Source organism: Lethenteron reissneri, chromosome 12 (genome assembly GCF_015708825.2).
Source record: "Lethenteron reissneri isolate LAM-NWPU_2019-01 chromosome 12, ASM1570882v1, whole genome shotgun sequence".
Taxonomy (NCBI): Eukaryota; Metazoa; Chordata; class Hyperoartia; order Petromyzontiformes; family Petromyzontidae; genus Lethenteron; species Lethenteron reissneri.
In genome coordinates, this window is record NC_083790.1 from 7651692 (window position 1) to 7673474 (window position 21783).

General features: G+C 46.8%; 1 protein-coding gene across 1 annotated transcript in view; it reads right to left on the reverse strand.

Annotated features, from left to right (window-relative positions):
* The window catches only part of LOC133341836 (protein Niban 2-like), a 52631-nt gene extending 32126 nt beyond the window's left edge, over nucleotides 1-20505 (reverse strand). The window contains exons 1-3 of the mRNA XM_061550610.1: nucleotides 19957-20505; nucleotides 6956-7086; nucleotides 512-640 (exon numbers count right to left, since the gene is read on the reverse strand). Coding sequence (XP_061406594.1) covers nucleotides 512-640; nucleotides 6956-7086; nucleotides 19957-20014 — 318 coding nt within the window. The 5' untranslated portion in view covers nucleotides 20015-20505. The remainder of the gene's footprint in view (nucleotides 1-511; nucleotides 641-6955; nucleotides 7087-19956) is intronic.
* Between the last annotated feature and the right edge of the window lie 1278 nt (nucleotides 20506-21783).

The following is a 21783-nucleotide window of genomic DNA, read 5'->3' on the forward strand; positions in this document are numbered from 1 at the left end:
TGGTGTTTGTGCTGTTAGCGAGCAGCTATGAAGGACAGCACGGTACGTGAGGGAGTGGGTGGCCAGCACCACGCTAACCATCTTTGTTTCTCCAGTGGTGATATTTACACACCACACCAGGTATCCATTAGAGCAGTGATTCTTAACCTGGGGTGCACGCACTTCCTGGGGGTGCAAGATGCCCTTTCTCGGGGCGCGAGACATGGCCAGATTTTTTTTAGAAGGTAAATCATCGAAAACACAAATTAAGCATGGGCGCGTAAGTGCAACTACTTTGTTTCATCAAACCTATGTATTCATTAACAATATACATTTTTTTTTACAATTGAGAACCAAAGAGGTGCAAGCTTAAGAACCACTGCATTAGAGGCTCGCTCAACCTAGGAGAGGCCCAGGACCAGTTCAGTTATTCGTCAGCGGTGTTGGCCGTGAGGGTGAATAGAACTCGCACACAAGCGCACTATGAAGAGAAACACAAATCGGCGTTGCGTTCGGGTTAACCAAATGTTACCTGCTTGGTCTCATAGTAGGCCACTTGGTAGTCAGTTTGGACCACAAAATACTGCTCCTTCCACTTCTTCTTGCTGGGCAGGTATTGGAACACATAGCCCTCCCAAGAGGCTTGCAGCTTCAGCGGGGTCTGTGGGTGGCACACAGCGACGCGCAAGTTCAGTTGGTCAAGTTCATTTTTGTTGAACCAGGTGATAACGCGTGATGACTCACCTGGAGACCAGGATCAATCTCAATTTCGACAGTGACCCAGGTCATCAGAATGTCAAAAGGTAAAATAACAAAAGCACGACAATTAAGCAAATCGAAATGAGGGCAATAAACTACTTTGTCACGTAAGAAATCGAAACGTTAATTCTAGATTTGAAGCTTTCGTGACTGCAAGGATTCATGCTCTTAGTTTTTTCGGTAAAGTCACGTAGGTAAAAAATGAAATTAAAATAAATAAAAATTTATCAAAATAAAATAATAATAATAAAATAAAAAATCACGACGTTTCAGAGGCAACACAAGTCTCCGTCATCAGGTGGGACCCGTCACAGCCAGATTTGCTGTATCACTTGACTTCACCGAAAAAACTAAGAGTAAATCGAAACGTATTGAAAGAAATGCCAGCTCCGCATCAAATTGCGTTTTAGGTGGGGGGGGGGGGTAACCAAGGGCGCAAGTGTGAGGAGCGAAGTGACGTCGAGGTGTGTGTGTGTGGGGGGGCATGAAGAGAGAACGAGTGAGAACCAGGCGAATTGTTGTCCTCGCCCGGTACGGTGCACGTTAGTGCCGTGGGGCATCTATCGACAGGCCGAGGGTGTTGGTCCTGAACAGAGAGGTCACACGGTCCGAGTTTGAATGCTGTGTCACCACTTTGCAATAACGCCCGATTGATACACCTTTTTTTTATTTCACACGATTGTTATTTCAGCATTTGACGTCGTGTTACGAACCTCGAGCCAAGGGTTTATTGTCAGCCACCTTACCCATAAATCAAGTCCAACTCATATGCAGCACACTCCGAGTCAACAGACGAACACTCCACAATAGACAAGGCCACAGATAAAGCATGGTTTCATAAGTAATGCATTAGCATCGTCATAAATCACTCCGACAATCTTGGCAAGGCCTTTACTAATGTATTGTTGTTGTTAAAAAAAAGAAAACAGCCTTTCCCTTGAAAAACCAGTCCGGTATGAAAGTCGCGTCCCAATGCAACAACGACCTTTCATAAGACCTTCTCACCTTTGCATCTATGTTCATGCTGGAGTGATTTTGGGGGATTTTAGACGTAATTTTTTTTAAATATACGGCTGCAGCCTAATTTTGACACACTGGTGTAACCGTCTAATTCATTATCTCCAGTCCTTTGGACATCCACCGCTGCTGAAGACCTCCCCCCTAAGTTGCATCAGTCGCGGGGAGTCTCGTTTGGTCAAACTTCACCATGCAGGCCAGTGCGAGTCGGTGACGGCATAGCACAGTAAAGGAATCTATTTTACTGCACTGCCCTCTGCTGCCCAACACGTAGCCCCGCGAGCACCATGGCAACCGGTTTGTGCACGGCGGTGGTCACCCATGCAAACACGACCCAGACTCCACCCTCCTTAGCCTCCGAGATCTGACCAGATTGCACGCATTCGGGGCGATCTCGTCAAAGGTTCCACAATTGAACCATGCTGGTGAGTGTTGGTTAGCAAAGAGGTAGCCCCCCCCCCCCCCCCCCCGGCAGCACCGGTTGGGATATTAGTCGCCAACGATGTTAACCGTGACTGGGAATTAAACTAAAATAGCTGGGTTCATAACAATATAGTGGGGTAACAACTGTGCCACCACACCTACAGGACTGCTACGATCACTGTGTATACGCTGCATGTGCATCGTGTTTACGAGTACACGTCTTCGGCCGAAGACATGGCAGCAGTGAGACAACACTGTGGTGAGATGTTAACTACCTCGCCTGGTATACAGGGGATCGTTGGTTCGATCCCGATTCTTGACACCTGTTGTACATTTGGAGTTTGCATGTTCGCCCCGTGGTTGCGTGGATTTTTCTCTGGGTCCTCTGGTTTTCCCCTGCACATTTGGAATCAATGTACGTTTCGAGTATTTGGCTGCTTTCCACATAAGTCACTTCGTTGAGCTATCATTTGCGGCTAGGTCGCCTCTGAAAAAGAGATAAATAGCTTAGCTGGCCTTGCCTGGTCAAATAAAAAAAAATAGTTTATAGTTTTGCACCACAGAGTTCAGAGGTCGCTACTTGACAGGGGCAACTACGGTAGGGATTGATGCAAAATTGGGATGCCTTTGCCCAACAGTTGTGGTAAGTTACAGGCTGCCAACAACGTGTTTAAAAGAGAGTGCACAATTTAAAAACAGCATTATTACAGGACATTTATTTTGTTATCATCGTTGAACAACTCCACCGACCCCACTTGCACGTGACTCCAGCGATCGCAATCCACTGCCGTGAGTTGACTGCGAAGAGTGATTTGAGTCGGCGAAACAGTCGATGCCATCGCAGGCCATCACCCAATTCTCACACCTATGCGGCATCAAAGGGATTTCCCTCATGACATCTCCTCCCCGAGGGCATCGACGCACCATAGTCGTGACATATGCCGCACGGCCCTGTGGCTTAGATAAGGTCAAGAAAATCCAATAGTTTGCATGGTTTATACCTGATGTCTCATGAAACACACAAAATCTATTTCCTAATACATTTACAACATCTTAGCACGCGCGTACATCGCGCGCCGGCGAGACATTAACTACCTCGCCTATAATACAGTAAGTCGTCGGTTCAACCCCGACGTCTGTATATTTGGAGTCTGCATGTTCTCCCTGTGGTCGCGTGGATTTTTTTCCGGGACCTCCCACTTTTCCCTCCAGGTTTAGAAACATGTGTTTAGAATCATTGGAACCTCCTTTGCCAGGAGCAAAATATGATAATTGTTTTTTTTACCCTTTTATCTGACAACAAAACTGACACCTTTTTTTACAAAGAGTCATGTTTGCATTGACCACAATACCTGCGGTCAGAACGCGAAAAGGCGCCTTTTGGCGTCATCTGGTCCAACACCATGTGAGACTAGGCTCTAAGAAAAGCACTCTCGGGTGTGGACCAATCAATTTCAAGGACAGTGCATGCATTATCAGAGTTGTGTTTTTTGTTTGCATTCCGACCACAGGTATTGTGGTCAATGCAAACTTCATTGAGCTATCATTTGTGGCTAGGTCGCTTCTATATAGACGGTAAAATATAAAGAAAACAAATGCATACATACGAAAGTACTCAAGTGGGACTTACATGCCAATCATCACCCCTTACAGGCACACTAATGCCCCAGATCACTCTTGCAAATGAGACAAAATAAAGGTCGAACTATTTAAACTCACCAGTCACCACCCTCCTGGCAGTTGCGAAAAAATGTCATTTGGGGGGGGGGGGGGGTCACAATTCAATTGCCTTTGGAGTGCATGCAGTGTCTGCAGTTGTTGAAGAGTGTACGTGAATCAATTACACATGAGACTTGTGATAATAACTTACAGCGCTTCATCAAACCACTGCTGGATAAAGGCCTCCCATGCTTGAGCGAGTTGTGGGGGTTGTTGACCACACCTCACCGTGCTGCTCAGTGCGAGTTGGTTCAGATGTCATTAGCCGCTGACATTAGCCATGGCCGGGAATCGAACTCGGGCCGCCGGGTTCAGACTGCAGCGCCGCTAACCACCGCGTCAACCACTGCGTCTCACAAAATACGCGACTGGAAAGTCATCCTTTCTCTCGCATTCACAATTCTATGCATCCATCGAGCGTATTTAGAATCAATGGTAACCAATGCGCCGCCACTTGCCATAATGCGGTACAAACAATAAATATTACGTCAACGCAGGTGAAGGTGTGGCGCGGTGCGTGTTTGCTCAGATCGCCACGAGGGCCTCCTCCACGAGAGCGGTATTTGGTTTAACCACGTTGATCGGACGTGTTGGAGGAAAATATATACACACGAAAACAAAGACAAAGATCCCCCATATAGCCTTAACAGACTTTTGGGGAAATTTGCTGATAGCGAGCACCTACGAAGGCCGGCACGGCGCACGAGGGGGTTGGTGGCCAGCACCACGCCGATCGCCTTGGTCTCCCCAGTGGCGATGTTTTTACACACCGCGCCAGCTACTCATGAGGCTGAGGGGAGGCTGAGGACCGGTTCAAATAAGCGTCACTGGCGTTGGCCGTGAGCGGGAATCAAACGAGCCACGAGGTTTGTAACACAGCATGCTAACCGCTGCACTCCCACTCCCCACAAAAATATATATACACACACATACACGTAAATACATACCCATCGTATGTGTAAGAATACTATAGGTTTTACAGAGAGATGCAAGAAACCATTTACAATCGGGACAACGGCCGAGACTCACTGCTGCACTAGAACCATTTAGCCTCAAACATTTATGAGAAATAACAAATCCCATTCAACTTAAATTGTATGCCCTGCATAGTTAACCCACATTATCCAGAATTGGGCCCGCAAAGGGGAGGATGACATTACCCCTCTCCATAGCCCTGTTTGCACACACAATGCATCATTCACGGCCATCGTGTGGCCCCCCAGTACAACACGGACAGGTCCGATGACATTCCGGTATCATGGAGACACATGCGGGCCTCAGGGTGTGTCTGATGGATGTGAAATATTCTATTTTCGTCATCTTCGTCATACGACATCAGCACGACGTTCCCATCAGACTCTTGCACTATAGCAGGCAGTTTTTTTTTATGGGAACAAACTATTAAGAGTGATTCATTCGCATACATCGCAGTGTCAGAGCCACTTGCGCATAACCAAGTACGGTCATTTTTTTATTGTTTTGAGGTCTGGGTGTGTTAGGTGTGGTCTGTGATTGCATACGCTGCTGCCCGTCACGTCAATCCTGGAAGACTCATTGTACAGCATCGTCACTATGATTGTTATGTTTTATAGTTCAAGGTTATTGCCATGAGATCACACACACAAACTTAGTTGAATGTTTTGCAATGCCATAGACACCGGATCTGTACACAGACAACCACTGGTCGTCAGCTCTCATAAGAGTGATAATTCACAGCCTTGATGCAGCAAATCGTGCTGTGACGGTCCCACCTGATGACGGAGACTTGTGTTGCCTCCGAAACGTCGTGATTTTTACTATTTTATTTTTTATTAATTTTAATTAAAATTTTTACCTACGTGACTTTACCGAAAGAACTAAGAGTATGAATCCTTGCAGTCACGAAAGCTTCAAATCTAGAATTCACAGCCCTTTGTCGATCCACTGCTAGATGAAGGCGTCCCCAGGCTGTGTCACTCACAGAGGTTATTTGGTCATACTTCACCACGCTGGTCAGTGTGGGTTGATGAAAGATGGGGGGGGGGGTTGCTTAGCACCGTTTCAGAAACCACTGCCCACTGATGTTGTTAGCCGTGGCCAATGACTAAACTCAGATCGCCGGGTTCAGAGCTCACATTGCATTGCATACTGGTGTTCCAATGCAGGAGAAGTTGTGGTTCTTCACGAAGTAGACGCATCGTATCGCAAAACTGCGTTTGTAATTCACCTTATTCGGTGGCCTCCTCCTGGGTCACAATTAAAACGGATGGATGGCTCAGTGTGTGATCCATTACCATCACCCACAATCCCATCTCGTGAAGACCAGCGTAGTGGAAATCCGGAAAATATAATTGCTCAACCCGAGCTATAAATGCTCTAATACTCGCATTGCATTTTTACTGTGCGCCTTTTGGCGTTCTCTGGTCTCACACTGGTGGTAAGACGAGGCCATAAAGAAGGCTGTCTCTGGTGTAGGCCAATCAGTTTCAAAGGCAATGCATCTATTATCCGAGCACGTTTCATTTGTACGTGTAGTTAATGCAGACCTGATGTCTTGCCAAAGGTTGTATTGCCGAAACAGATAAAACCTATCTTCTTGGTTCTTTCGGTAAAGTCACGTAGAAGGGAAATAATAAAATAATAAAAATAAAACATAATAAAATAATTCTCACGATGTTTCGGCCACAACGTAAGCAGCCGTCCTCAGGTGAAGAACAGGTGTGTCGGAAAGACAGCGTCCGACGGAAAGACAGCATCCGACAGACCTGTTCTTCACCTGAGGACGGCTGCTCGCGTTGTGGCCGAAACGTCATGAGAATTATTTTATTACGTTTCATTTTTATTATTTCATTATTTCCCCTCTACGTGACTTTACGGAAAGAACCAAGAAGATGAATCCCTGCAGTCACGAAAGCTTTAAATCGAAAGATTAAACCTATTTCTTTCATTTTGATATTGGGAAAAAAAGGTGCCACAGATGTCGTTGAAACCACTCACGACCAATTGGTGCGCCATTGTTCACAACCTCTGGGGGTGACCCCGAGCGTGACCTCAGGTGTGGCTGCGCGTGCTGGCTCACCTTGCGTGGCACGAGCTGTGGCTGAGGTTCAGACCGCTCGGCCATCTGGCTCCGCACGGAGTTGAAGAGCGCCACGGCATACTGCTGCTTGTACAGCCGGCCCAGCTTATCCAGGCACCGTTGGGTCCTCTCTGCAACAAAAACACACAAGGCGGAGTTCACGAACGACTTGTAGGACTCGCACGGCTTTTCGGGAAGTTGCACGGGAGGTTCGCGACGTAGGTGATAGTGACAGGTACACTTTGAACTTCACCGTAACCTTTGATCCATGCATCTCAGCAAAGGCCACGTAATACAGGCAGCGCAGTTTAAGTGAGATTAAGTCTTTACGAGGTCCCAATAAAAACGTTCAAAGCTCGATATTGGAAAAAACCCACGCCCGGTACACTGTCAGACATGCAAAATCGCTTCCTTTTTGCCAGGTGTGCAGTGACTTTCTAATTTTGGAAATGTCTCATTTTCTGTGTGCCCCGAGTAAAACTGGGAGTTCAGTGTCTGAGCTCTTTATTCCCGGTTTATAAGCCTGCATGTAAAGTACTATAGTATGACGTTGTGTTAGTCTCTTTCTTGGGTCAGAGCGCATTGAAAAATAATTCCAATTTGATCAAACAAAAATTTTACTGAAAACCAGAAGACAAAAAGTATCTCATAATAGGCCTTAGCTCATAAATCAGTTGTTTGATTTACTCGAGGAATTCAATACACATTACTTTATCAACCAATGCAACATTTTAGGCTAAAGTTGTACAACAAACACAACACGTAGGACTGTAATTCTGTTTTCTGATATCATCTCACACACATTTCGTGGACTATTTATAACAACGTGCAATTTTACCTGTTTCGTGATCATGCTGTTAGAATGCTGCGAATGTTCCCAAGCATGCACAACTGCCTTATAATTACTCAAAAGCGATGTGTCGAAGCCAGTAATCCCGCGCTCGTGTTTTATTGCTCCATTTCACTTCGCAGTCAGAGAGAATGATGACGATTGTTGCTGCAACGCAACAAGATTGCAGCGGGTAAATTATACGGCTATCAATTCCCCCCCTCCCCCCCCCAAGGGTCATGGTCCCCATGCAATTCTATGGCATAGAACTTTACAGAAAGCAATTGAATATTGACACATGCCAATAGCTGGCTTGCCCCATTGGTGACTTTCCTGTGCAACGCAATTATGAACTCTGTTTTATAATCCCGGTTTGCACACCTGGCCAGTCCATTTCCACCTGCAATAGACTGGGGGATCTGTAAGAAATATATAGCAGTGGCCTTTCTTGTTTCATCACTACCTGTGACTGCCAGATTGAGTAAATTCCCACTGGCAATGGACGCTCCGAATTTGTGCGAGACAGCCAATTTCAAACAATCCGTCCACATTACACCTCATGTGGAGCAATACTACACGCAGTAACAACAATTACCATGATTAGCCTCCTGCTGCAAGGAATTGTGGCAATACGTGGACAGCATACGGTGTTCAGATGCAGCGATACGTTGTTGGTGCATAAATATTTACTATATATATTACACGTAGATGTGCTCTCAATTTTTGGATGAACTTGAAAATCCTGAAAGTCAGCCCCAGATGCGAAATTTTGGATGATCCGAAAATATCTTGTTTCAGATTGATCGAACGCTGCAAGTCACGTCACGTCTGTCTTCTTTCCCACAAAGACTACTGTTGTTTCACGTGGCATCGGGTGATGTCACTCTTGTCTACACAAATACATCTTGGATCGGTACATCATGTAAATAATCCGAAAATCCCAAAACGATACGAAATTGTCCTGCATAGCATAATCTGACACGAATGCATATTTGTAGGCCAAAACCTAAATTCTGCAAAAAAAACCCATCATAGCCATTAAAATACAACTCTTGCTACACAATCAGTAAAAGATAATATATATGGGAAGGAGCTGTGGCACAGTAGTTAGCACACTTTGCTGTAAACCGAAGCCACTCCCCACAGCTGATTTATTGGCCACGGCTAACATCAAAAGCGAGTGCAAGCCCACACTGACACATAGTGATGAACAGACACACGACCCCCTTGACCAACAAGGCGTCGGAAGACCTTCATCCATTGAGCAAAAGCTTAATATAATATAATTCATAGGGGCCGTCCATAAATGACGTCACGCACCTGGGGGGGGGGGTCAGACATTTGTGACGATGTGTGACGAGGGGGGGGGGTTGAGAAATGTGACGTCACATCAAAATGCGCAACTTTAAATAAATATAAACAACACGTTCTACTTAATTAAATAGACTTTTTTTTATAAATGTTTTCTCCTACAACATACTTAATTAAATAGACTTTTTAATAAATGTTTTCTCCTACAACATCAGAGTGCAGCGCCACATAAAATACGCACTACAATGACAATAGTTTAAAGCGATTTGAAGCATGTTTTTTTTTTGGGGGGGGGGCAGAGCTTTGTGACGTCATATTTGAGGGGGGGGTCTGACTTTTTGTGACGTCGTGTGATGAAGGGGGGGGGGTAAAAAATCGTCCAAAATCGCGTGACGTCATTTATGGACGGCCCCATAGTTAAGGATCACCTTCACCCAATGCGCTTGACATAGCTTACAAGTTGATGACATAATGGAATGCCGTAGTTGATAGGGCCGTACATGGATTGAAGAATGAGTAACAGCGATAAGAGGGAAATTAGGAATCACACAAGGCGAGGGGGAGAGACGTGAAGGAGTGGAGGGACGAGGGGAGGGAAGATATTGGGCAATAGAGGTGAGGCTTTAAGAGAGGGATGAGATGATGTCAAGGAGGGGGCCTGCTCAATGTACAGGGGAAGTTGATTCCAGTGGAGGGGTGCAAGGAGGGAGAAGGACCGAACACAGGATTGGGCACAGGGAGGAGAGAGACAGAGAAGATTTGGAATGAAGATGACGAGAGGGGACATGGAAGGAGATGCGAGGGGCAAGATAATGTGGGGCAAGGCCATGAAGAGAGGAAGAGATGAGCGTCAGGTATTTGAAAAGACAGCGATAGAAAACGGAAAGCCAGTGGAGTTAAAGAGCTGCAGTGAGATCATTGAAGGGGAGATTGAAAATAACTCGTGCAGAAACATTTTATTATACAGCAATTGACTAACGACTGTGCTGTATATGACTATGCATCTATGATCAAACATTCTGAAATGTACACGGGATCTCATAAGTTCTCAAGAAGCTCAGCAAGGTTGAGCCTAGATGGTGCTTAGATGGATGACCAGCCATACACATGCAAGGTCGGTTCGTTGCACGTGGTTGCGGGGCTACGTTGTTTGGTGGTCAGCGGCTGTCAGTGCAGAACAATCCATTGTTGTACAGTGATTCTATGTTTCCACGTCTATGCACCCTGCCTTCACCGACCCACACCAACCAACGTGTGAAGCATGTTCGATATATCCACCACGACCTGCATAGTGAGGCAGCCGTCATCCAGCAGTGGATTGACAAAAATGGTTTTGTTGGGGCCGTATACAAGATTGCACACATACAGTATTACATGACGTTTCTTCTACTCTATCTCAAAAAACACCTGTGGGCACAGCACAAGGCAACACGCAAATATTTGTCCAGGGGTTTCATGACATTTGCTTTTGCACGTCTACATTTTAATTACATTAATTTGCTTACAAAATAGCCGAGGGTGTTTTTTTCTCTATTAAGTCTAGGGTTGTTGTTTTTGTTCCTCCCCTGCAAGTGACGTCGGTGTGTTTGTCAGCTCTTGCACACCCAGCCATCACGCGAACTCTCAATCGCGCGGGGCAAGGAACTGCTCGTGCACACGTGGAATGATGCGGGTTTGCAGAGCCAGAGCCTTCAAAAAGACGACATCCAAAAGAAGTGTCACCAAATCGTAAGAAAAACCGGATTATTTTCTGGCCTCTGCCCACTCGTCAGCTTCACCGTCACGACGCGTCAACCCAATCCTGGATGAGGGCCCCCCCAAGTCGTCGGTCACCCTTCTCTCGCGGTTCCACGATGTGACGAATCCATTTGGGCACCTGCACAGGAGCCAATTTCATGGCTCCCATCTCATCGCTGGATCTTCCCTCGGACGCATCCCGTTCCTCGGCTGCCACTCCCCGTTCCTCGGCTGCCACTCCGTCACGATTTTTGACCTTTGGCCATCACCCCTTCCAGCGACACGTGCTGCCCAAGCCCACTTACTTTTCTTAACAGTTTGAGTTATGTCTTTAGTATGCGAATGTTATCTCACCACGCATGTTCTTCTTGTGCCTTACAGGAAAATACCAGCTGCATAGTTGTGTAAAAAAAACATCTTGAGCTACCATCAGCGATGTAAATGTCATCTGATGACATGCGTGTCACATTTAGGCTTTTTTGTGTGTGCCAAACAAAATTCTTTCAAAACAATGCTTTTGAAAAAATGAATGTATTTTTCATCCTTACAATGTAATATTGCACTGGAGACCAAGTGAGTTTTTCTTTCATCTAAAAGCCATTACCTTTTGTTCATGTTATCTCTCACCATGTGAAAAAAAACTAAACTATCATATCCGGTACTGTCAAGGATGACACATGATATTAAACTATCCGATGAGCGACGTCACTTCTGACTCTGGCAAGGCAGCGTGCACACATCAGCTTGAACGTCACTCCCCGAATCTCGAGTCTGCCCTTGCCAATGACTTTACTCTATTCAACCTGTGCCGCGGCTTTCGTGTAAAAAAAGCGACAAACTCACCCATCGCTCATATTTCACGGATTGGCAAAAACTGGCTCCATCCTGCCGCTACACGCGATGATTGTCATGCTCCGTATATGAAAGTAGAAGTGACAGGGTCCCGTGGTCAAAGGTCATCAGGGACCCCCGCCCCCCACCAGCGATGAGCATCGCCACCACCACACACAGTGACCGCCTTCAGCTGGTGTCCAGAAGAGGCCTGCGGCTTCATTCTTTGCATGCCCTGACATATCACCCGACTTTTCGTACCGCTGAACATATTAGTCAGCTTTGTCTGTTTGCCTCCTACTTGGTTAGACAACCCTTGGGGATGTATGGGGTGGTTTAAGTGGCAAAATGGAAGGGGGTGGCGGGTTTGCAAATGCGAATTTACATTTATTATAACACGTTGTGCTTGTGTCTACCAACATTAATCTACTGGCTCTCCAGAAAACTCTCGCCCCCATCCAAAATTACCATCATGATCTTACATCGCAGGAAGGCGCTGAGTGCACTGCACTGTAAACTCGGAAACCCGAGTTCGATTCCCGATCACGGCTCACATCAGCGGTGATAGCCGAACCGGTTCTCCACCCCTGCCCTTTAACCTGCCCTAAGGAGCATGGCAAATAATGGTCAAGCAGCCACCATAATGGGGTGAGGTCTTCTTACAGCAGGGGATTTGCAAAGGGCCATATACTAATTTAATTTCATCACTTAATCAAATCCTGATCACCATCCTGACCCATCTTAATAAAAGTGAATTCTTAATCCAACATCACCTACAACTGCTGCTGTACTTCTGTTGTTACCATTATTCATGTTTTTTTTATTCGTTTCCAATAAATATAAAATATTGTTTGACGTGTAAACAGAACGAGTGTATAATATATTGGTTTCCATGTTTTTGTCTTAGACAAATACAGTTCCCTTCATTGCTGCAACGTTAAACTGGGAACATTGCAGGCAAACAGTGACCACATCGAGACCCAGTGAAAATGCACCTGCTCAGTGAACCTGAGACGTCATTTGGCAAGTACTGTATTTGAATTAGCGCACACATTCAGCCGCGTCACGAAGGCTACATTCATGACATGAAATATGGCAAATTAAAAGTGCATGTGAAATTGTGTTGATCATAATACGGCATTTGCTTCAGTACTAACCAGTTGGTTATATTTTGAGTAGGAGAAGCCTCCACACGGACAATAGCCGGTAATAACAAATATGAACTTTACGTTTAAGACGGGTGGTTTTAAATACCGTATTTTAAAATGCAACAAAATGTGGCCATGCACAAGAACTTGACAATAACGAGATGAAAAGTGGGAATGGTATGGTGTGAGCAGCGATGCTGCGGAATATGATTGCAGTTTTGAGCAACATATTTGGCTCGACGGAAACAGTCACAGGTAAGGAGGCAATATAGCCCGTGAAGTATGTGTGTGCTGAGGAGCGGTGGTGCAGTGGTTAGCGCGCTGCGTGTGTGTGTTGGGGAGCGGTGGTGCAGTGGTTAGCCCGCTGTGTGTGTGTTGGGGAGTGGTGGTGCAGTGGTTAGTGCGCTATGTGCTGGGGAGCGGTGGTGTAGTGGTTAGCGTGCTGTGTGTGTGTTGGGGAGTGGTGGTGTAGTGGTTAGCGCGCTGTGTGTGTGTGTGTTGGGGAGCGGTGGTGTAGTGGTTAGCGCACTGTGTGTGTGTTGGGGAGCGGTGGTGTAGTGGTTAGCATGCTGTGTGTGTGCTGGGGAGCGGTGGTGTAGTGGTTAGCGCACTGTGTGTGTGTTGGGGAGCGGTGGTGTAGTGGTTAGCGCACTGTGTGTGTGTGTGTGAGTGGGGAGTGGTGGTGCAGTGGTTAGGGCACTGTGTGTGTATGTGGGAAGTGGTGGTGCAGTGGTTAGCGCGCTGTGTGTGTGTTGGGGAGCGGTGGTGTAGTGGTTAGTGCGCTGTGTGTGTGTTGGGGAGTGGTGGTGCAGTGGTTAGTGCGCTGTGTGCTGGGGAGTGGTGGCGCAGTGGTTAGCACGCTGTGTGTGGTGAGTGGTGGTGCAGTGGTTAGCGCGCTGTGTGTGTGTGGTAAGTAGTGGTGTAGTGGTTAGCGCGCTGTGTGTGTGTGGGGAGCGGTGGCGCAGTGGTTAGTGCGCTGTGTGTGTGTTGGGGAGTGGTGGTGCAGTGGTTAGCGCGCTGTGTGTGTGTGGGGAGCGGTGGTGCAGTGGTTAGCGCACTGTGTGTGTGCTGGGGAGTGGTGGTGTAGTGATTAGCGCGCTGTGTGTGTTGGGGGAGCGGTGGTGCAGTGGTTAGCGCGCTGTGCGTGTGCTGGGGAGTGGTGGTGCAGTGGTTAGCGTGCTGTGTGTGTGCTGGGGAGTGGTGGTGCAGTGGTTAGCGCGCTGTGTGTGTGCTGGAGAGTGGTGGTACAGTGGTTAGCGCGCTGTGTGTGTGCTGGAGAGCGGTGGTGCAGTGGTTAGCGCGCTGCGCTCCAAACCCAGCGACCCCAATTCGATTCCCATGGCCGAAATTTCACCGCTCTAAACCAGCGCCCGTGGTGCACACGAGGGGCCCAATGGACATCGCCACGTTTTGAACTTCCACCACCACCCCCCATCGAGACCCTGGCTCTCACTCCCCCCCCCAACGCCACTCTCTCGTCCCCACAATCGCGCCAGCAGCTTCCATCCAACTACGACGACTGCGGGGGACGAGGCAGGCCAGCGTCGTTTGCCGGACACGCAGCACAATTCTACAGTGCCCGTAAACGGACACCGGCTGGCTTCGTTTTGCCTGCGCGCAGTCAAAGAGAGAAGCCACCACCCCCCCCCCCCCCCCCCTTGACGACGGTTAGCTGCCAACATCGTCCGTGGCGACGCGTTCACACGGCGCTTCGATTCCTCCTCCTCCACCACCACCACCACGCTGCCGTAGCAAAGGCAGAGAGGGCGAGCAAAGTTGCAATTCGGTAAACCGCGGGGGAGTTGAGCGTTGTGGCTTCGAGCGGCCGTGCGCTACGAACCAGACCGCCCCCGACGGATCGGAGTTCGGTGTCTGCTCACGGCCACCAATATAATCACTGGCGATTATCTGCAACGATTCCTGGGCCGTCCCCTAGGTCGGCTCGGAATCAAATGAGTACCTGGTGCGGTGTGTAAATCGAAACTATTACAAAATATACAACTTGTTTTATTTTACCAGGTAAGGCCCACTGAACTATATAGATGTGTTTTTTTTCAAAAGCCACCTGGCCACCAATGATATCTCAACGAAGTGGCCCATCCCGTGTAAATTTGTATCAGCCAAATACTCTCAATAGCACGTTTCTAAATGTGGAGGGAGAACCCGGAAAAATCCACGCAAACACGGGGGAGAACACGCAAACTCCAAATATGCAGGCGTCAGGGTCGGGATCGAACCGACGACCTCCTGTATACCAGGCGAGGTATTTTAACAACGTAACTGGGGAGACAAAGCGTGGATACTGGCCACACCCCACCCTTCGTGTGCCGTTACGTCCTTCATAGGTGCTATTCGTGAACAGCACTGCCCCAAAAATACTGTTAAGGCTACAGGGGATCTTTGCTCCTGCTCCAGGCAAGTGCCCGAGAGATACAAAGCTGCGTGATGACCGCCACTCAGAAGCCACTGGAAGGGCCATGCCTAATGAGCATCACATTTGTCTAAGTGCAAATAACACCACTTTGGGGACTTTACATAAGAACGCAAAGCCTTCCAATCTTTAGCAGATGTAAGTGGTTATTATGTTTAAAAATGCAATGTCTGCTGTGTTAATGTATTACAGTGTATTTACCAAGTCAAAAGTTATTTTGACTGTTTCTATTGCACACGCAACCGATTTCAAAATGCAGTTGTTAAATATGTTAACAAAACATGGCATTGGCCTGTGAAGTATTAGGACGTTTTTTTTACAGTGACAAAAGTAAAACGTCATTAATGCATCCAAACGGGAGCACTCCAATGTCTAAATTAAGACACCACTTAAGAACATAGAGTATAGGTGGCTGTCACTTCGTCTCTAGAGTGCCAATGTGCTTAAACCTGAAACTACTGTGCGCTCACATTTGTGCAACAGATTTGAAACTAATTCCAGCGTATACTAGAACGCCCGAGTTTGTGACAATGAAGTCCCGTACAATCATGTGATTTCATGGCCACACAATAGCACCAGAGAGGCACACGGACTCAATGCCCTATTAACGTCACCACCGAGGTGAAAACTCCATTCGTCCGTGCGAGTTGCCGTCTGAAATGGTTGCAGGAGGGCGCATTCCATGGCCAACCTGTTTGGTCAGTCACGCTGCCCAACGATTGCATGGGAAACGATCACAGCCTATTGACATCATCATGACAAGTACAATACGAGAGGCAATAGAGACTCTCCCCTGGCCGTTTGAGATTCCTCTGGGTGCCATTGATTTGTCCGTCGTTACATTTTGATGAAAAGCAAATTAACAATTGTTCAAAGCACAACTCGTAACACCCGTCGCTCGCAATGCAAATAAGCGGTTACACTATAACAGGCGAACAGTAGAGGCGACTGCTCTTATTCGTGAGAAAATAGGGGCAGATATGTGGACTTAAAGTTCGAGATCACGCTCGGTTATAACGAAGCACCTTCGTTTTCTGAGGTTTTAATTTTTGTCTGGGGGGGAGTGGGAGAGTAGTTGATATGAAGAATGTTGAAGTTACAGACATGGACACTTTTCTATGATCAGATGCCGAGTAGTAACTATAAGTTCAAGAACGGCCACTGCCTCAAACGTTATTTGAAAAAACAATATCTCTTGAGATGCAGTGTTAATGACGAACGCGCTGTTATGTGTGCGCTCACCACTGCCATTACAGCATCTTGTTGTTTTTGTTTAACCTGTTGCTGCCCACATTACACTTGTCATGTGGGCGATTAGAAACTCGCTTTGATGGTCAGCCAAACCCTGCACAAACGCCTTTAAAAACAAATTCCCTGGCGCTTCACAGAGCTGGCCATAAAGGGCCATTTACAATGTTTGTTTTATTCCCTGCTGCTGGGGAGATGGGTATATGCAAATATACCGACAGAGGTATTTTATAGATCCCAATAAAACAGAAAGAAGGCCAATAATCGTGGGTGCTATGAGCTACTGCAGTTTAACGCCTATAATTGTTACATCCTATATTTCTAAGTTGTGTTTTTGTGCTTGCGCCAATAATGTGGATGAGTGTAATTTAACCGGGTTGTCGCGTAACCTACGTACTGAACGTCTCCATAAAAGTTGTTTTCATAGTTTGGAATGTAGTGCTAGTTAGGTCATTCTAATGTTGGAAAACGTAGGCTGTTTTTTTTCGTGTGATAATTCAAAGAAACAGCACGAGTGGCACATTTGAGTCATGTTTTCATTTTCCTCTGCGAATGTTGAGCAATGCCCTTTGATGGTGAGTAACAAACAGAGCAGTGAACCATGCCATTAAAATAACTCGGGAAGTTTCTGGTCCAAGTACACACACGCGCGCTGTGTGTGTTCATTTGGGAAAAAGTATTAAGCACACCCTGAGGATTTAGAGCTCACCTTTAACATGGCAAAGAAATTCCACAATAAATATAAAATAATAATGCAGGAGCAAGACAAGCGACCATCACACAAGACAACTTTTACAATAAAACATCTTCTTAGTTCTTTCGGTAAAGTCACGTAGAAGGGAAGTAATAAAATAATAAAAATAAAACATAATAAATAATTCTCACGACGTTTCGGCCACAACGCAAGCAGCCGTCCTCAGGTGAAGACCAGCGTCTGCATTCAGACGCTGTCTCCCCGACAGACCTGGTCTTCACCTGAGGACGGCTGCTTGCGTTGTGGCCGAAACGTCGTGAAAATTATTTTATTATGTTTTATTTTTATTATTTTATTACTTCCCTTCTACGTGACTTTACCGAAAGAACCAAGAAGATGAATCCCTGCAGTCACGAAAGCTTTAAATCGAAATAGAACATCTATTTACCATACAGTCCTTACCAAAATGTTATTACGATGTTAATTAACGTTTATTTTGTAATATTAAGCTGCGGCGGTAAACACACACACACACCAACTAGAGACGCAATGTTGCTTCTGCAATCAAGCGCCGTAATCACACGGCCCATGGAGAATGTACACTGCCCAGACCTTCGGGGCAAAGTGCTGCTCGTTAGCACGCTCGGGAAAGGCCTCCTTTGATAACCACGATTAAATTAAGACTAAAGAAGTGTGCTGGGGGGGGGGGGGTTGTTTTGTTCAAGGGATAGCTGGATTTTAAAAAAGAACAAGTCCAGCATAATTCAAACTAGAAAATAAGCCCTCTGTCAACCCACTGCTGGATGAACCCCATCCCCACACCGCGTCGTTCCTGCAGTTTGTTTGCTGTTGTTCTAATAGTTTATCACGCCGGTCAATGCTGGCTGATGAAGGCGGGGAGTATTGGTGCGGTCCGTGGACCGGTTCATATAACACTCGTCACTGATGTCAACCGTGGCTGGGATTCGAACTCGGATCGCAGTGCGCGAACCACTGCGCCACCGCTCCCCACGGGAATGACACCGAATGTAAAGCCGCTCTATGCCCTGAGTGTCTCTATAACTAATCGATACAATTGCCAAACTCCCCTTCAGCTAGGCAGTGCCCCCCCCCCCCCCAGCCAGGCGGAGAGCACCGCTACGAATGTGTCTCGTCGTTGCTCAACGTGCCCCACGTTCTCATAGCTCCGCGTTTCATCCGATGGGTTCACCATCAACACCATCAACACCACCCAGTGTTGGGAGGTCTTCCCCTCCAGCAGTGGATTTGACAACGCGCTGTATATTATGAGTATTATCGTCATCATTACGACGAATACAATACACAGACTTCACGACGGTAGCGGTATCACCAATTGTACAGGCACCGATTACAGTTTAAAGGTCCGCTAACGTAATCCGAAAAATTATATAGACGTGTCAATTAATTCACTGTTGGATTCTGAGGGTTATTTGAACGTACGCACTGCGGATTTTGGGGGTGATATGACCATACTTCACCGCGCTGGTCGGTGCGGGTTGGTGAAGGCGGGGAGCGTAGAAGTAAAGTATAACAATAGATGTTGCTGAACTCCACCCTGTGCTGCCCGCGCACAGTCTACCCCGCAATACGCCTGCAGCTCATTGCATAACTGCACAAATATGGGCTTATTGAATTACAGCTTAGCTGTATATTGCCTTATGATAGATATACATGCAATGTATTAAATCTTTTACGTGCGACGATTATTTTATTTAAAGCAAACGCCATTTCACTCGTCGAATTAAATATCAGGTGAAATACCATCCATTGTGCAGTTTCTAACAATTTATAAACGCGCTGCGTCAACACGTGTATTGCTCCTGCACAGCGCACGTTGTACATAGTGGCTGGAGCATTGTGCCACTGCGCCATATCAACAGAGCAGCAGGGACACGTCAAAACAGGGTACGCGTACAGAGGGATTTGGGTAGCAAGGCGAGTGCATAATAACCAATCAGACCGGTTTCGGTAGAGCACCCGGGTAAACTAACCACATCGACTGCTGGAGGGTAGCCGGGTAGACAGGAGGGAGATGGATTAAGTCGGCAAGTAAATGCTCACCTTTCACAGCTTAGCAAGGATGCAAGAATATGTGCTTAAGCTCAACCTCACGGTAGGCAGGTACATGGCAGCCATATATGTAGATGTCAGATAAGCTAGAAGCGAGATAGTCCGGTAGGAAAGAGCGGGTAACCAGGGTACACAGGTAAGCAGTGTGGCTAAGCAGGTAAACAGGTAAGCAAGAGTGGCTAAGCAGTTAAACAGGTAGCCAATGTGGCTAAGCAGGTACACAGGTAGGCAGTGTGGCTAAGCAGGTAAACAGGTGGGCAGTGGCTAAGCAGGTATCCAAATAAGCAAGAGTGGCTAAGCAGTTAAACAGGTAGCCAATGTGGCTAAGCAGGTACACAGGTAGGCAGTGTGGCTAAGCAGGTATCCAGGTAGGCAGTGGCTAAGCTGGTATCCAGGTAAGCAAAGAGTGGCTAAGCAGTTAAACAGGTAGCCAATGTGGATAAACAGATACACAGGTAGGCAGTGTGGCTAAGCAGGTAAACAGGTAGGCAGTGGCTAGGCAGGTAAACAGGTAGGCAGTGGCTCAGCAGGTAAACAGGTAGCCAATGTGGCTAAGCAGGTACACAGGTAGGCAGTGTGGCTAAGCAGCGAGCCTGGCAGGTAGTGTAGCTAAGCAGGTACACAGGTAGCCAGGTAAGCAGCGTGGCTAAGCTGGTAGCCAGGTGTGTCTCGCTCCCTCACCGCTCACGAGTCTACGCGTGCCCTCGTCCAGCAGCTGAGTGGAGAGCGCGTCTCCCATGTCTGCAGGACTTCGGGCTCGTTGTTGATGGGAGGAAGCCCTTGGCCACAGTCGCGTTCGTGTGCCCGACGAGCCGACCTGGGTCCGTGGCGATGATCTCCGCGGTTCGTCTCTTCTCCCCTCCCCTCTCTACCACACAGCCTCTCTCTCTCAAGTTTCTCACCTGGCCTCGCCTTACCTGCCCGCCTCAGCCAATCAGCGCTTCGCGAGGGCAGATCCTCATCAAACGCGCGTGCAACGCAGAGGCTTTGAGAATGGTGGATCTCGACCAAAGAAAAACCACACGTCGACTTAAAAATACGTTTACTGGACAAGCGATAAAGAAAACTGTGGCGACAGCCTCGGCTGTTTAGCATTTAGGTGTGGACATTGTTTTAAATCATGTACCCTAAATGCGACCTCTAAGCTGGGTTGAGCCCGGACTAGTATTTTAGATAGGTGGGCAAATAGGAGACTTGGCAGGTATTGTAGGCGTTGGATGTGAGCTTGGCCATGAGCTGGCAGGGCTGAGTGTTACACCCCGTGGTGTTTGGGTTTTTATTTCCACAGCTTACTCCGGTTTCCTCCCACATAAAGCCTCGTCATCAAACCGATTGTTCAAACACCACGCAATACATGACTCCTCAGAGAGTATTGTGTTTCATTGAGATTTCCCCTGGTAAAATAATGCCCACGCTTACGTTTATTTAAAGTCATTTAGACGTTGAATGTCTCACGTAAAAGATACTCTTGCTGTCAACGGGCCATCAGCTCGTTTTAAAGGTCGCTATATATGCATTTAGAATTTGTTAATCGCCGTACGTCGCCAGACGTGCTCGTCAGAGGTCGATATTTTTAACTATTTTTAAATCCTTTATATTAAGTTCGCTTGCGTGCTTGCTTGCTTGCTTACGACCGTGCAAATCTTTCGGTCGTTTTTTAACCCACTTCCCGTGATCCAATCGAGCTGACATTTTCCACACAGACTCGTTGTGCCAGACAATTAATGTTCGTGAAAAAAAATTCCCAAAATTTTACACTTTTTAGGCAAAACAAAAATTATTTTACATATATTCAAATATAACTCATTCTTGGCTTTGGCTGAACGTCAGAGTGTAAGAGCCCAGAGCGTAACCCCTCCACAGGCCGTGGCGGAGTAGCGCAGTTGGTAGTGCCCTTGCTTCCCATGCCAAAGGTCGCGGGATCGATCCCCGCGTCCTCCACAGGCGAATATATGTTTAAATCCTTTATATTAAGTTCGCTGCCACGCATATAAAGGATTTATAGTGAAAAACTTTGTTTTTACGGGTTATACTTATTAAATCCTTAATATTAAGTTCGCTTGCTTGCTTAGGACCGTGCAAATCTTTCGGTCGTTTTTTAACCCACTTCCCGTGATCCAATCGAGCTGACATTTTGCACACAGACTCGTTGTGCGAGACAATTAATGTTCGTGAAGAAAAATTTGCAAAATTTTACACTGTTTAGGGAAAACAAATTAAATATTTAATTACCAATTGTTTAATACTGCAGACAATCATCTGACCCATAGGTGGCAGCCATCTCAAGCCAGAGGACGAGAGGACTCTAGCCGCCACGCATATAAAGGATTTATAGTGAAAAACTTTGTTTTTACGGGTTATACTTATTAAATCCTTTATATTAAGTTCACTTGCTTGCTTACGACCGTGCAAATATTTCGGTCGTTTTTTAACCCACTTCCCGTGATCCAATCGAGCTGACATTTTGCACACAGACTCGTTGTGCGTGACAATTTATTTTCGTGAAAA